Source organism: Leopardus geoffroyi, chromosome C2, assembly GCF_018350155.1.
Source record: "Leopardus geoffroyi isolate Oge1 chromosome C2, O.geoffroyi_Oge1_pat1.0, whole genome shotgun sequence".
Classification (NCBI taxonomy): domain Eukaryota; kingdom Metazoa; phylum Chordata; class Mammalia; order Carnivora; family Felidae; genus Leopardus; species Leopardus geoffroyi.
In genome coordinates this window covers 88,194,552-88,211,473 of record NC_059333.1, presented here as the reverse complement: position 1 = coordinate 88,211,473, position 16,922 = coordinate 88,194,552, and the positions used below count along the sequence as shown (strand labels likewise).

Here is a 16,922-nt window from a genome sequence, read left to right as displayed (position 1 = left end):
TGACTTGTAGAAATTCTTTGTAAAAATTTACATTAACCCTTTTGCTGTTTATTGTGTGCAAATAGCTTCTCCCAGTTTGTCCTCACCCTGTTTATGATGTCTTGTCATAAATATATGTTCTTATTTTAATGTGTTAGCATTTTTTTGAACATTTTAAAATCCCTTCCTACTCCAAGTTCAGTTTCCTTAATATTTTGTAGGTGTGCCTTTCACAATTTAGTCTTCAATCATCTGAAGTTGACTTTTGTGTTTTGTGAAGTAGACATCCAATTTTTTTTCTTTATGGATAACCAAATGGCCCAGCACCTTTTCTTAGATAGAATATCCTTTTCCCAGTGATCTAAAAGCACACATGTATCATATATCAGGTTTCCACACATGCATGGATATGTTCTTGGATCTCCATTTTGTTTCACTGGTCAACTCTGTCTACCTCAAACAGACACCACCCTTGAGCTTACAAACTTTTGCATTGTAAAAATCTTGGTATCTGACAGGACAAGTTGCCCACCTTGTTCTTTTATAATCAGAAGTGGATTTGCTATCCCTAGATGTTTGTACTTCCATATAAATTTTAGAATCAGCTTGTCAAGTCATACCTACCCCGCTTGAAATTTTTATTGAAGTTCTTGAAATTTTATTGGAATTTTATGAAATCCATTAATTAATTTATGGCAAATTTGCAACTTTATGTCATCAAGTCTTTCACTGAATATGATTAATCTCTACATTGATTTGTGTTCCCTAATATCTCCCAATAAAACTTCATAGATACTCCAAAGAGAACTTGCACATAGCTCATTAGATTTATTCCTAAGTATTTTGATTTTTTAATGTTTAAATTATATTTTCAAAAACAAAATGAATAAATATAAATTATATTTTCTGCTTTTACAGGCATGTGGAAAAGCAAATATATCAACTTTTTTCAACTATACTAATTTTCTTTTTTTTTTTTAACTTTTTTTTATACCGTTTTATTTATTTTTGAGACAGACAGAGACAGAGCATGAACGGGGCAGGGGCAGAAAGAGAGGGAGACACAGAATCGGAAGCAGGCTCCAGGCTCTGAGCCATCAGTCCAGAGCCCGAAGCGGGGCTCGAACTCACGGACTGCGAGATCGTGACCTGAGCCGAAGTCGGACGCTTAACCGACTGAGCCACCCAGGCGCCCCTCAACTATACTAATTTTCTAATTAATTTTAATAATTTATCCATAGATTCTTTTGCATTTTCTTCACAATCATATCGTTAGTGAATAATACATTTTTGCTTCTTTTTTTATCAATAAATATACCATTCATTTATTTTTCTTGCCATATTATACAGCCAGTAAACCACAAATAAAACAGATAATAGTGAATATCTTTGCTTTGTTCCTGCTCATAAACATTTCACCATTAAGTATCAGGTTTACTATATTTCCTCTATTTCATCACATTAAGAATGTTTCTATTCCTGGGGCACCTGGGTGGTTCAGTCAGTTGAGCATCCAACTTCAGTTTAGGTTATGATCCTGCAGTTTGTGAGTTCAAGCCCCACACCCTGCTTACTGCTGTCAGCGCAGAGCCTGCTTCGGGTCCTACATACCTACCCCCTTGGCCCCTCCCTCACTTGCACTCTCTCAAAAATAAATAAACATTTAAAAAAATATTTTTATTTCTAATTTTGTAAAAGTTTTTATCATGAATGGATGTTAATTATTATCAAATATGTTTCTCTTCATATAATGGTAACCCTTTAATATGTTTATACATTACATTGATAATCAAATGATGACCAACATCATATTCCTGGGATAACCCCAAATTGAGAATGATGTGTTTTCACTTTTATATATTGCTAGATTTAGTGAGCTAATTTGTTTTTTAAATGTTTGCATTTATGTTTATGAATGAAATTGGTCCATTACTCTCCTCTTTGTGTTGTATGATTTGCTTTTGGCATCAAAATTTGCTAACCTCATAAATAGGTTGGATAGCATTCCATCTTTTTCTATACTCCAGAATGATTTCCATTATGAGGATATTTAAATTTTATGATTCAATTTTTTAATGATTTAGAACTATTCAGATTTTCTAGTTATTTCTGAATCCATTTCAGTAAGTTCTATATTTAAAAGAATTTACTGTATATTTCATTAAATTATGTATTTCAGAGTTTTCAAATGTCTTGCTATAAAGTTGCTTTAAATATCCTCTATTATCTTTCTAATCCATGTTGTATCTGTATTTATGGTTTTTTAATTCTTAATATTTATTTGGCCCTTCTCTATTTTATTCTTGATCAGTCTTGTCAGAGGTTGTATATTTCATTAGTCTTTTCAAAAAATTAATTTTGAATTCATTGATCCTTTAATATAATTTATCTTCTATTATTTATTATTTCCTTCTTGCATTTTCTTTTAATATATTTTCTTAATCTTTTTATAACTCCCTAAGTTAGATGTCTACCACATTAATTTTTAGGCTCCTTTCTTACCTAATACAAGCATTTAATGTATTGCTTATTTAATGTATGTATTTACATTTAATATATTTAATGTAGGTATTGCTTTAGTCACAACCCATTAGTTGCTCTTTAGTGTTTTGTTATTATTCAGTCCTAAATATGTCCTACTTTATCATGTTTTATTCTATGACCCATGAGTTCTTTGTAACTCTATTTTTATCTCCATGTATAGAGTCATTCTAGTTATTATTTGTTACTTATTTTTACCATTATTGCACTAGTGCCAAATAATGTAGTCAATGTAAAAAGCAGTACTTCTCAAAGACTCTTTAGGCTATCAGGTTACCCTACCTTAGCTGAATGATTCACATAATTTTCTTTCCTTCTATTTTTCACTAATGAGTTTTTAATCAATTCCAATATGCTAATAGATCAGGTAAAAAATAAAATTAAGTGGCTACAATATGATTAAAAATTAAGAATTAAAAATTAAGATACCACTGGGAAATTGTGTGATCTGGTAAGTTAAAGGCAGGACTAAAAAGAAATAACTCCTACTTTTATCTCCATCATTTTGCTTTCATCCTTTGTCTATTACTCATAAAATAATATTTCAAGACTTCCTGGCAAGTCCTGTGGATTAATAAGTTTACAATAACAGTAGGCTCATGGACAAAACCTCTCTTGTTAATGACTATATTAAATGTGACTACCATTTGTTCCCAAACTCAAAGCACATTTCTCCCAATGGAATGTACTTTAAAAGATTGGAAACAGAATAATTAAATTTATATGTGTACACACACACACACACACACACACACACCTATTAGCTCAAGGAAAAGAAAACATGAAGTGTGGAAGTAATAGAAAAAGAGGATATACATATGAAGAAGCACATCTCAAAAACATGGAAGGCTTTGATGGACAAAAGGCAGAAAAATGGCTGGTTTTTTTGTTTTGTTCTGTTTTCCTTTAAAGTTTATTTCTTTTTTCTTTTTTTAATTTAAATTTTAGTGAGTTAACATATGGTGAAATATTGGTTTCAGGAGTAGAATTCAGTGATTCATCACTTACATACAATACCCAGTGCTCATCACAAGTGCCCTTCTTTGTACCCATCACCTGTCTAGCTCACCTCCCACCCACCTCCCTCTGTCGACACATAGTTTGTTCTCTATCATTAAGAGTCTCTTGTGGTTTATTCCCCTCCTTTCTCTCCCCCCCTTCCCATATGTTCATCTGTTTTGTTTCTTAAATTCTACATATGAGTGAAATCGTATGGCATTTGGCTTTCTCTGATTGACTTATTTCACTTAGCATAACGCATTCTAGCTTCATCCACCTCAATGACTGTTTTAATCAATGCCACTCCCAGCTCTGCCATATGAGATAACAGTTTTTGTGTTCCTGGAACAGAAATATATAGCAACTCTGCTCATTTCAGCTCACCTGACCCTCAGCCATCCACTGCCCCATAGGTTCATCCCCAAAAGGATGTAACAGAAGAGTCTTTTCCTTGAAGTCTGGAAATGAGAGCTCTTAGTGTCTCAAAAGTTTGAAGTCTTTCTGGAAGTAATACTAAATTTGTTGGTGGTAGAGTCCAATGGACACTGACAGAAAAAGGAAGACAGGAGCCTGCTCTAGCCGTGTTTCCCTAATTTAGTTGGTTTCCATTGGTCATTTAGCTTCCTAATGCTGGCTACCTCACAATCTAAGCATATTGTAGCCATATCTAGCCCACATAAAAGGAATATATTTTGTGACCCTAATAAATCCAAGAGACCGAGCCTACAAAGATGAATGTGGTCTGGCTCTCACTGTTAAGCAGCTCAGTATTCGTTAAACCAGAAAGACATAAATATAAATATTCAGTATGTTAAGTATTATGTATGAGTTTCTTAAGTATCCCCCCCCAAGTAACTTCAGATACACATAATTGTTTACTTTTATTCATATCTTTCCCACACCCTCCAGGCCCCCTCACCTTTCACACATTCCATACCCTTTGCAGATCTGTCTTCTTGCCCTCTCTGTTCCATCCAGTACCCTCACTGTCTTTTGTTTCTCTGATGAGAAAATCTCATTAAAATCCATGGTGTTACTTGTTCTGGAAACCAATGATGCTCAGATCTAAATTTTCATCTCCTCTGCCACTGCTTTTTTTTTTTTTTTTTTTTTTTCCAGTTCCTCTTTATCTAACCCCTGAAACACTGGGAGAGTTCCGGAATCAGCCTCTACCTCCAGACTTAAACTTTTCTAAATAATCAACCACACTAACTTGAGTGATCTTCCTAAAGTACAAATAAGATTATATCATTTCATTCTTTAAATTCTTTTAATGGTTCTTCTGACTTAAGAAGACACACAAGATCCTTTACCTACGGCCCCTGCCTACCTAACCAGCTTGCTGCCTGCCATCCCCCACCCACCAGATCCTAGAATCCAACTATTCTCAACTACTCCTATTCTGTCATATTCTGCTAGATATTCTTCTCTTTCTAAATTGTTTGTTCATCAGAGACTCAGTTCAGTCTGCTATAGGACCCTTAACCATAGCCAATGAAATCAAGTTATGGCCTTCAACTGGCACACTTCTACACCACCTTCATGCTTATTAATCATAGCCCTAGTATCATTTATCTACCGTCAATCTGCTGAATGCCCAGCTCAAGCAATACCCAACACAGTGATAGCCAATTTGCCTGAGACCACTACTCACCACCCCCCCCCCAAAAATGAGTTTCTCAAATTTAGCTACGTACCAAAAACTTAGTATGCTCAATGTAATCCTACATAGTTCTACAGGTTAGCAGACTGCCAATCTGTGCCATATGCTGATTTCTCCTCTTCAATTTTCCCCCAGCAGAGGGTCCCACCATTTTTACCCAGATGCCTCCTGTTGCAATAACAGGACCAGAGCAGAGACAAATTAAACATTTTGTAAGATGATGTCATAAGGACAAAATAAAAACTTTTCAACTTCAAAAAATCTTCAAAAAGCTGTTAAAATTTCTGTCCAAAATTAACTACCATAACCTTATAAATAGTTAAAAGAAATTTGGTTAATTGATAAAGTTAACAAATCAAAGTAGTCAACATGAAATTTGTCATAAGAATACCAATGATGCTAAAATGTTAGCAAAATAGCAATGACTCTAAAAAGGTTTTGAAAAAATTAATATAAACTGAGATTCTTCCAAATCAAATGCCAATTTTTGTTATATCTATTAGAAGAATATATTCACACACGTAGTCAAGAAAGATATATCTATGAATATATTCATAAGAATATATTTATAAAAAGACAGTCTCCCTAGGAAGCTTAGCTTTAAAAAAAAAATCAAAGAGATCTTACAAAGCTGCTAAAAAGAATATATTCACAAGAAGAATTTACTTTTTGATTGAATGTGTTCTTAAAATATCCATAACAAAAAGGTATCCGTATTCATTTACCATACTTAAGATAATACTCCTTTAAAAAGTCTTTGTTAAGTGTGTAAATGTGATAAAGTAGGCAAACTATTCATTTAGCAAACTGATCCTTCAGTAGATTGGCTCTTGGTGAATGAGCTGTTCACTAACTGGTCCTTTGGCAAATGGCTGCAGCACACTGACTTGCTTCTCTTCTGTATTCCTCTCAAATCAATTTCAGTGGTCTCTTACCCAGCCCCACAGGACATGCCTTACTCACTTTGTATCCCCAGAACTCAGCAACATATATTTCATCTGATGAGGACTTAAAAATATTGACAAACAAATGAATTAATAAATAATCTTTACCCTGCCTTAACCTGAATATTTTCTCCTGGCAAGCTAACTATCAGGAGAATCTGAATTTAAATAGGGAAGGCTAGGGAGAAAAATCTTACACATTTTACTCTTTATATCCATGTTTGTATATAGATAGCCTTGTAAATAATTTGCTTATGAACTATAGCCTCAGTCCTAATATCAAACTTTAAGAAACTATCCAAATATGGAGTTTGAAATAAAATTATATTGTGCTGACTACTGTTGGGGGGGGGGGGGAAGGAAGCTTTATTGGATAATTGAAAATCCTTTTTTATGCAAGATATTTTATTATACTTGGATTTGCCTTGTAGATTAATTATGAGACTTTTGTTGTACTTGGATTTGCCTTGTACCTTTATTAATAATGCCCATTCACCAAAAAGATTTGGACAGAATGCCCCCTGCACACGTAGTAAAGTCTATACATTATCTACTATTTGTTCTGTCAACATCTATAAATGTTGACTTATATCCACTATATTGATTCATAGTTCATCCTGAAGCCACGACTGCCTCAACAGAGCTCAAATGTACTGCTTTTCCAGAACACACCAAGGCTAGATCTGCACCAAGCTTAGAAATCCAAATTCCTGGAGCACCTGGATGGCTCAGTTGGTTAAGTATCCAACTCTTCATTTTGGCTTAGGTCATGATCTCATGGTTTGTAGTTTCAAGCCCCACATCAGGCTCTGCACTGACAGTGTGGGGCCTGCTTGGGCTTCTCTCTCTCTCCCTCTCTCTCTGCCCCACCTCCACTAATGCACTTGCTCTCTCACTCTCTCTCTCAAAATTGAACATTAAAAAAAATTTTTTTTTAAGAAATCCAAGTTCCTGCTCTATACCTACTGTTGTTGGACATCGCACATGTTCAAAACTGAATTTGTAGTCCTGCTCCATACTGATTCTTCCTCCCAAGACTGTACTTCATTGAACTGTACTGGCCTTCATTCCCTTATTTCTCCTCTGCCCCCTGTCAGGTAGATTCATAGAGAATAAATGCAAAGAACCAAAGGGAGATGAAATACCAGCTCTGTTAGTGCTGGCACAGTAATTTCCAAAGTACAAGCTTTCCTGGTATGAAGCCAGAAACATAGCACTGAAGACAGCTTGGCATGAAAGAGCCCACCTAACTGACCACTTGGTTTCGGCTATGGATACTGCCCTCCCCCACTGGGGCTTACTACCTGGAGATAGGAAAGTCAAGGCACCCCAGGCCTGAACACAGACAAGTCCAAAAGGATTTTTAAAAAATTGTGCCATACATGAACAATGACATTCAAAGTCACCCAAAAGATAGACCTGGCCCATGACTGTCATGCTCTGGTCCATCTCATCAGTCAGATTAGTCACTCCTTGCCTGAGCTCAGGACACCATGCTTGTGGGAGAATCTGTGATGCACCCTCAGCCTCTCCCTTCTTAGCCAGGGCAGCAAAAGTCCATTCTTTGGGACCCTGAAGAGTAACAACAGAAGAATCCCAGTTTTAACACATTCTACCAATCCCCACTGATCCAAGCCAAGTACTTGGGCCTAAATCTAATCTACATCCTTCCTCTGAATTCCTCATCATCCTCTACATTCTATCAATCATCAAACCCTAAAGTTTTACCTCTACATATTTCTCCATACATCCTTTTCTCTCCATCTATCCTACTTCAATCCTATATCCAGGCTTTATCACCCTTTGCCAACACTACAGTAACAATTTCCTAATTCTTTCTGATTTGTTTTGTTCTATTTCTAATCTAATCTCCACACTGTAGCCAAAGTGATCATTCTGAAACTCAATTTTGATTATGTCACTCTTTGACTGCTTCCCGTTAACTACAGGATAAAGGCCAAGCTCTTTAGAAGGATTTACAAAACACTTCATGACCTAGTGCCTTTCCAAACTCACCTGCCCCATATCCCCTGTCCCACACTCATGTAATAGTAAAATGCTTGTAGTTTTTGACAGTCGCCTTGCAGTTCCAAATCTTCATCCCTTCCTTCATGTGATTCCTTCTGTTTGAAATACCCTAGAGTCCCTGTCTTATTTGGTTAACTCTGATTCAATCTTGAAGATTCTGCTTAAGACATTACCTCCAGGAAGCCTTCCCTAACCTTAACGCCTATTGCTTCCTGTCCTGCTCCCTCCAGGCTAGAGAACTTACTTCCCTTCTGTACTCACTCTGTGAATCGCTCCATCATTGAATTCACTACCCTTTGTTGATATTTATTTTTATGACTTTCTTAGGCAGGGGCCATATCCCCAGGAAATAGAGACTTCCAGCACTTGAGATAAATTTGTGGACTTAAACTGAATTCTTGTTTTTCCAAATTATTCATTCCTTAATTTATCCATGAATTCAATAATAATTTACTGATAAATTTCATGAGTATGTCCCACTCGACTCATCCACTTTCTTTTGGCTGAGTAATATCCTAATTTCCCAAATATCTTTGGCCTCTGTGGAAACCAACCATTTTCCATCGTTAGAAATTCCAAAGCATATGAAGATCATTTGTCACCCATTTCCAACTGTGATTTGTTTTTAAATTACTCATTTGAATCACTTTTATATGCTTCTTGTTCTGGTGACATAACTGACTGATTACACTGCATCTTTCACGGATATGGGCTGACATAAGTGATGTGGAGTGACAGCCTAATCCTCTGGAACCGTCAGACTACTGCTTTCTCTTTGCTGGCTTCCCTCTGCAGGAAATGCAAATTGTAAAGGCAGCCATCAGAATTAAATACATTTTGATAAATAATAGCCTAGTAACATCACATTACTTTTACAACAGGTCTATTTTTTAAGTTTATTTATTTATTTTGAGAGAGAGAGAGAGAGAGAGAGAGCACAAGCAGGGGAGGGGCAGAGAGAGAATCCCAAGCAGTTTTGGTGCCAGCACCACAGAGCCTGATGCGGGGCTCAAACTCACAAACTGTGAGATCATGACCTGAGCCAAAATCAAGAGTCAGATGCTTAACCAACTGAGCCGCCCACGTGCTCCTACAACAGGTCTTTGAAGTCACTCAGTTTCTTCCTGCTTACTACTGGCTTTAGCTGCTAATGGGAAAAGATTTTTTTTAATCAAGTTAATAAAGAGTCAAGTTTAAAGAGCTTTTATATAAGTCTTATATTTTCCAAAGGAAATCTCAGGAAACAAATGGAGAAACTTAGAAGGTGGGCGGTGGCCAGTCTATGGAAGTCTAAAGCACAGCAGCTAGTCTGGGGGCACTAGACTTGGGAACTGGAGAATAAAGAAAGATATGAACTCTCAGGCTTCTGGCGATGATGATAATGAGCAGCCCAGAGTGAGGGAGGGTGGAGGGGAGCCAAGAAGGACAAAACCACAGAAATATGGCTTCTATTTAGCTATGATTCTCCTACTACAATGGGCCCACTCTTTAAGGAAAGATTAAGATTTGTATAAACTACTTCATGAAAAGAACTTTAAATAATAATAAGCTAATTGGTTAATTTCATACTCCAATAACTAAATTAAGAAATACTCTACCCTAAAACCTTCTGGAAATATATTAAGCTAATACATGTTTTCACACTTCCACAGAGAATCAAAATATCTAACAACCAGTCCAGAATGAACTAGCCAACCAAAAAGGATGCCAGCCATCAATATCAGTAAGGCCATCCTGGAGCACAAACCTAAATAGAAGCCCTGAATATATACACAATTGTACAAGTAACAGGCATCTCTTCCTTGCCCTGCAAAGTTCCATTCTGGATTTCACTCTGGTTTCTTTTCCAAGCAACAAGAATGACTAGTGATAAAAATTTTTAAGGAAAATCTGAAGTTATGTATATTGGCTTTTTTGCCTGAAGCTAAAAAAAAAAAAAAAAAAAAAAAAAAAAAAGCTCTAAGAGTTTCTGTCTCCATTTTCAGCTTTCTATTTGAAAGACCCTAAAGGCCAACAACAATACCCGTACTCCTGGACCCCTGCAATCCAAAACTTGCTTCTCAGAATCGAAACTAAAGGAAGTCCTGAGATGCTCCTTCCCCAGTCACCTGCTTTACCAAATCCTATACTTCTCACATATCTCTCCAAGCATCCAGCACCCCAGCAATTTCTTCTTTTTTGTCTTCTCTTCCAGATCTTCTTTCAAATCCAGTCTTCTGCTCATAAGCTTTCTACATTATTCATTTCCCTGCCATTCTGTCCTTTAGAAATTCCTTGGAAGATTGTAGCAATTTTAGGATACTTTGATGCACCTGTCACGGAACTATAGCTTCCCACCCCATTTTCCAGTGGGAGCACTTGTTTAAATGCTTCACATCAGTCATTCTCTTGGATGATTTACTTGTGTCATTTCATTTAAACATTACAATGCAGTTAAACATTATTCCCACTATGCAGGAAACTGGGAATCAGAAAGGATGAGGAACTTGCATTGATCACACAGGTAGTCAGCAGGGAAATCAGATTTTGAACACAGGGGCCAGTTTGGTCCAGTCTTATGTCCCGTCTTACTCTATGTTTCTGCTGTAAAAATTTTTTAAAAATACTAATAAAAGTAGTCAAAGTTATGCAGTCTGGCCCTTGACTGACATTTTTCAAAACTCACTCAAGTGTTTACATCTATGAGAAAAAAGACTGGGTCACTACTCCACATTTTCATACTGCTTATAAATCTCAAGCCAACAGCGCCCTAAGCTACCCTAAACTTGAGAAAAATGTTAACCAAAATAATTTTTGTCTATTACTACTGAAGGGAAATAAGGTATTAAGTTGATAGATTTCTGAGGTATACTGCCGTTTATTTGAATTAATGCTCCATTAGGTATTCAGAGAGTATAAAACGATCAATAACGATCAGCTGGAGGTTAAATGGCAAATCCAAAAGCATTCTTTTAAGAGTTGAAGGAAGTGCTTTCTTTCTTCAGATTTAAGAGGAGGAAAAAGGTGCTTACAACCAGACATGGGCCCCAAGGAAAGAAGGGGGACTTGTTTCTGCTCAAGGTTGGTGCGTGTGTGTGTTGGGAGATAGTTGTCACATGGTGGGATCCAATTGCATTCAGGTAGGTTTAGAGGGCTCCTCTAAAAAGGAAGGAAAGCATGGGCAGAAACTTACCCACTCTCTAGGAGTGTGCTGATTAACTGTGAACTTCATGTAAGACTGTATTATTTTCAACCTCAGAAATATTTACCAAAAAATCAGGGACCACGACCTCCTGGACAAAAGGAAAACTGTCACAGCACTGAAAGCAGGAGAGGACCGGGCCATTCTCCTGGGACTGGCCATGATGGTCTGCTCCATCATGATGTACTTTCTGCTGGGAATCACACTCCTGCGCTCATACATGCAGAGGTAATGCCATTGGGTGGTTGGGACACGGTCGTTCGCCTTCTCCTTCTCCTTCCTCTCCCATAGCTTATCAACCCTCAAGTCCTCTTCCTCACCTCCTTTCCCAATAATAACTATTAGCAGTGACTGGCATGTAACATTTTTTAATAATGCTACCGAATAATAATGATAAAAATAGTACTACCTACTATGTGCAGGAACTTCCCTTCCCATACATGACTTGCTTAACGCTCACACATATGTTATAAAGGCAGTATGATACGAATATGCTCCTTATAAGAATGGCAAAACTGAGGCTCAAGATAAATCTAATTTGCCTGGTATCACACAACTCTAGCATATGGCAGAGGTAAGATTCAAACCCCCATCCCACTAATCCCAGAGTCCCTATTCTTGCCTCTTCACACCTCTGTTCTCCACCATCATTCTTTTCCAGCCCACACCCCTCTTCATCACCCCACATATCAGTGGTTCTCAACTGCACATTTAAACTTCCTGAGAAACTTTAAAAAATACTGATGCTCAGTCACCCCTCCCCCATCCTCCCAGAAGGTCAGATTTAATGGCATATAGTAGGACCCAGTCACCAACATCTTTCAAAGTTCCCCCAGGCAATCCTAACATGCTGTCAAGGCTGAGAAATACTGCTATGCATCAACTTTTAACAGTAGCAGATTTTGAACTCCTTTCATTTTAATATTTGCCCTAGGTTTACTGAATAGATAGGGAGGCAATTAAATACTGAGACAGCAAGTGTATTCCCCCTGAGTAAGCCACATGATAAATCCCCACAGCCTCTCTAGCTAACTGTTGTCCATACATTGGACACTTTGAGCACAGGGGAGACCAGCATTGCTGTAACTAATGGGGAAAGTCTCACAGTGGTTTGGCTCAAAGGAATGAAGCCCTTTCAAATGGAAAATTGAGATTTCGATCTGAAAGAGAATCAAACCATTTTGTGGCATTCATTTATCCACCTAAATTAATACTTTCATTTTAGAAGCAAAATCTAGCTGAAAGACAGTAATTTGCTAAAATTAAGGCATCATCTTTCCCATTTGTGGTTGCTCTGCTCTGTGTCTCTGATGCCTTCAGCTGTGCTCCTTCTCAATGAAAGCGCTGATGCCTCAGGCCTGAGTGTTCACTGTTTCCAAAACCGCTTTCAGATCTTCACATCTGTGCTTAGAACCATCTAAGACTTTTTTTTCCCCTTTGTATAAGCAAAATCTGACCATCCATATCCTAGGAAAATACAATTTGCCACGCCAGAGGGGGTCAGGGCCAGTAACCTGCCTCCGGCATAAAACTGGACATGAAAAGGGAAGTCAACACATGTCCAGCAAAAGGAAAGGGTATTCATCTGTGAAGAAAATGTGCTGTTTTCCGATCACAATGGTAATCAGCTTATACCCAGAGGCAAAACTTTGATTGCTTGTGTGTCTCTTCTTAATCACAAATGTTACCCTTGATCATAAAATTACATGTATTTTAGAAGGAAAACTGGCCAATGGGCAGCCGGAGGTTTGTTTACTTTTTCTTTTTTGATCTTTCTAATAGAGGTTCCCAGGGCACTGACATGAACCCATTATCTCCATGGAAAGGCCTCTCTTCCACTGTGTTCAAAGGGTGTCAGCGCAGTACCACGGAATAAGCCTGGGCCTTAGAGAAATGCCGGACTGGGTAGAATCACCATTTCCATCGCTTTACTAGCTGTGTGCCCTTGAATGTTTCCTGATTTCTCTGACTCTCAGTAAACTCACCTTAAAAAAATTCAATACCCAACCTATAAAGTTTTGGAAATGTATACAAAACACCAGTTAGGGTGAAGACAGATGCTACAAGTGATCGGTTTTGGTACAATGAAAGGGTGGAGTTATCTTTTCTCCCTTATTAGAAAGACCATACAAAGAAATGTATCACTGACCTCGTATCTATCAAGTTAGATGTCAAGTCCGCCCACCCGTCTGCCATCTTCCTTCCGCTTCTCTCTTACACCTCTGCTACCTACAAACTAGGCAGACACTGCAGAGGTGAGGACTGGGGTGTGACGGCTGACAAGATAGGAATGCAGGGTGATTACAGGTGTGATATAAAAGATGCCTTATGCTTACCAGCGAATTTGATAAAAAAGTAAAAATCTAACTTAAATCAAGCATTGGATATTATAGTACATCTGATAGAAGTCACTGGAAGTTTTCAGGTGCCAGGCAGTTTATCCATCTTTATATTGTACTTTGCCTAAAGCTGCTCAATTCAAAGGCATAAACTCTAACAAATAGATTGCACGATAGATTTGGATTCTTCAGGTTAAGGAGCTAACAGATGATCCCCTCTGATTATGCCTTCCTCGCCCTTAGTGTCTGGGCCTGTGTTTATTCTCCCCTCTCTCTGTAGCGTGTGGACTGAGGAGTCTCAATGCACCTTGGTGAATGCGTCCATCACAGAAACATTTAACTGCTCCTTCAGCTGTGGTCCAGACTGCTGGAAACTCTCTCAGTACCCCTGCCTCCAGGTGTACGTTAACCTGACTTCTTCTGGTGAAAAGCTCCTTCTCTACCACACCGAAGAGACCATGAAAATCAATCAGAAGGTAGGAGCTTGGCGCACACACACACACACACACACACACACTGCATTTCGGTCACCCCCACAGAGCTCCTGCACTCGGCCGTCTGAAGTCCTCCCATGCCGGCATTTCAAAGGAAAATACCACTGGAAAGCGGGCCCTGCCTCATCCATTCACAGAACTATTTGACTCTTGCCTGGGAGACATTTATTTTCTGTGCATGTTGTGGACAGATCATTCCCCCATTTTGTGGTAGTGTGGATTTACCCTTTACTTTCATCTAGGAGAGTAAACATTCTATCATTTCTACACAAATAGACTAGGTCGTTCAAAGCAAACATGCAGCTTAGTCCAAGTGGTACAAGCCAAAACAAAAACAAAAAAACAAAAAAAACAAAAAAGAGGTATTCGTCATATACCTGAGAGCACTAGGGTAAAACTGCCTTTTGCTTGCCACAGGGACATAACTTAATCCCTCGGAGCTTCAGCTTCCTTTTCTCTAAAAGGAGAAACATAACAATGGCCATCTTGCAAAGTCATTTGGAGAATCAGAGCTGTGTATGTAAAGTGTGGAGCAGACCATGGTGCTTGGCACAGGGGACACCTCCAATCCATGGTCACGGTGTGTGTGTCTGTGTTTCTCTCCTCATATGCACTAAGTTCAGAGAGGCTGAATTTTCTAGCGCCGATATATCCAACTCCACAAGGTAGATGGACAACAAAAGTGTGTTGTGTGAAAGCTGTACAGAACACTTGCATTTCTAAGGTCTGAGATGATGAGTAACGTGTCAGCAGGACCAACCTGCTATTATCAATGTTAAGTTAAATATATTGAGTATAGGATTTACGGTAGCAATTTAGATATGCTAAGACCACCTGATGTCACTCTCCAGTAGGATAACTGGCTCTCGTTACTAGGATACAAGCCTCATGAACCGTACTGTTTCTGTAAAAACTTTTATTTCCATCACAATTATCAGCACCTAAATGATACAGGTTACATGTATTGAAAAAAAATGCAGTAGTTTGGAAATTAGACACTAGAACATAGGACCTGTTTTGTGTTATATGGACACAAAGTAAGAAAATCCACCTTGCATTTTGGCCACAATAACTTGAAAGAATCCTTGCAGATATCTCTGAGGACTGAACATAATGAATATTTCAGAGACCATCGTTTGGAAATGTCTGCTCTGATTTCCTTTCGTTTGTGGCAGCTACAAGTAATACCAATCCTAACCCTGTTCTGCAAATACATAAAGCTTGGCTTTTGCACAAGTGTTTGTTTTTCAAGATCTTCCCTCAAGTCAGATCTTTAAATCAAAACTGACCTGTAATGGCAAATGCCTATAAAACTCTCAGATCTCTGTGGAACTGGAAACTGGCCAAAGTTGAAGAGGCATCAAAAAGTAGGACAAATTTCCCTTTCCTCATTTTGACATTTTATCACTACAGCCCTGTGAATTCATTATTTAGGCTATAAACAGGGAGTGAACCTACCATAGAAAGTCTCAGTTAAAAATTTAGGACCAGTATCTGTCTGTTGTCAGCATGATACTAGGTCATTGTTTGGTTTATTTGCCCCCTTACCTTGTTTTTAACCGTGGATTATAACATACAGAAACATGCAAGAAATCAAAGAGTGCAGCTCAAGTATTTATCACAGAGACCACCACGAGGGTAAAGAAATAAAACATTTCCTGCACCGCAAAAATACCCCTGACGCACCCTCTCAATAATAGTCTGTCTCTTGCCAAAGATAACAACCATCCTGACAATATGGTAATTACTTTTTTAAATTTTTCTTTGTAGTGTCAGCACCTAAGCCTATATCCTGAAACATTATCTTTTAGTTTTGCCTGGTTTTTAAACCTGATATAAATGGAATTATACAGAATATTTCCCTTTGTGTCTGACTTCTTTCACATAATACTTAGGTTTGTTAGAGCCATTCCACTTGGTGAAGGTTCATTCATTTCCATTACGGTATCATATCCCACTGTATGACCATGCCACTTTATTTATCCATTCTACTGTTGATGGACATTTTTAGTCCTGTACAGTTTGGGGCTATTACAAATAATTCTGCCATGAATATTCTTGTATATGTCTCTTGGTGCACAAGCATGCACATTTCTGTCAGATATAAACCTGGGAATGAAATATCTAGATCAGAGGGTACACACATCTGAAAGTTTAGTAGATAATATCAAATGGTTTTCCAAAGTGCCTGCCCAGCTACACTCCCACCAACTCTAAAGATATGAGAGTTTTTATTGTTTCAAATCCTTACTGACATCGCTATCATCTGCAATTTTAACTTTAGCTAATGTACTGATATTTCTTTGGGATTCTGATGACTAATATTGTCACATTCCTTTTCATTTATTTATTGGCCATTTGGATGTTCTTTTTTGTACAATGTCTGTTGAAGTCCCTTGTCCATTTTTCTATCAGATTATTTCTTCTTCATATTCATTGTAGGAATTCTCTATAACTAGATATGAACCTCTGTTGGTTACATGCATTGTAAATAACTTCTCTCATTCTGTGGCCTTTTCAATTTCTTCATGATGTCTTTGAATGAAAGAGCTTTCTAATTTCAGAATAGACAAATTTTTTTGTCAGTCTGTTTTTGCTGTTGTGGTGGTTGTTGTTTTGGTGTTTGGGTTTGGGGGAGGTTTTTTTGGTTTGTTTTGTTTTTCTGGTATTTTTTTTTTGTCCTGTTTAAGAGTCTTTACCTATCCTGAGTTCATGAATTCACTCTCCTAAATTATCTTTGAGAAATATCATTAT

At 37.7% G+C, this 16,922-nt stretch overlaps 1 protein-coding gene across 2 annotated transcripts in view; it reads left to right on the top strand.

The window, feature by feature from the left end:
- KCNMB2 (potassium calcium-activated channel subfamily M regulatory beta subunit 2) overlaps positions 1-16,922 on the top strand; it is a 237,676-nt gene that overhangs the window by 207,377 nt on the left and 13,377 nt on the right. For both annotated transcript variants that reach the window (XM_045502919.1, XM_045502918.1), the window contains 2 exons: positions 11,393-11,563; positions 13,955-14,150. In XM_045502919.1, the coding sequence (XP_045358875.1) occupies positions 11,393-11,563; positions 13,955-14,150 (367 nt within the window). The remainder of the gene's footprint in view (positions 1-11,392; positions 11,564-13,954; positions 14,151-16,922) is intronic.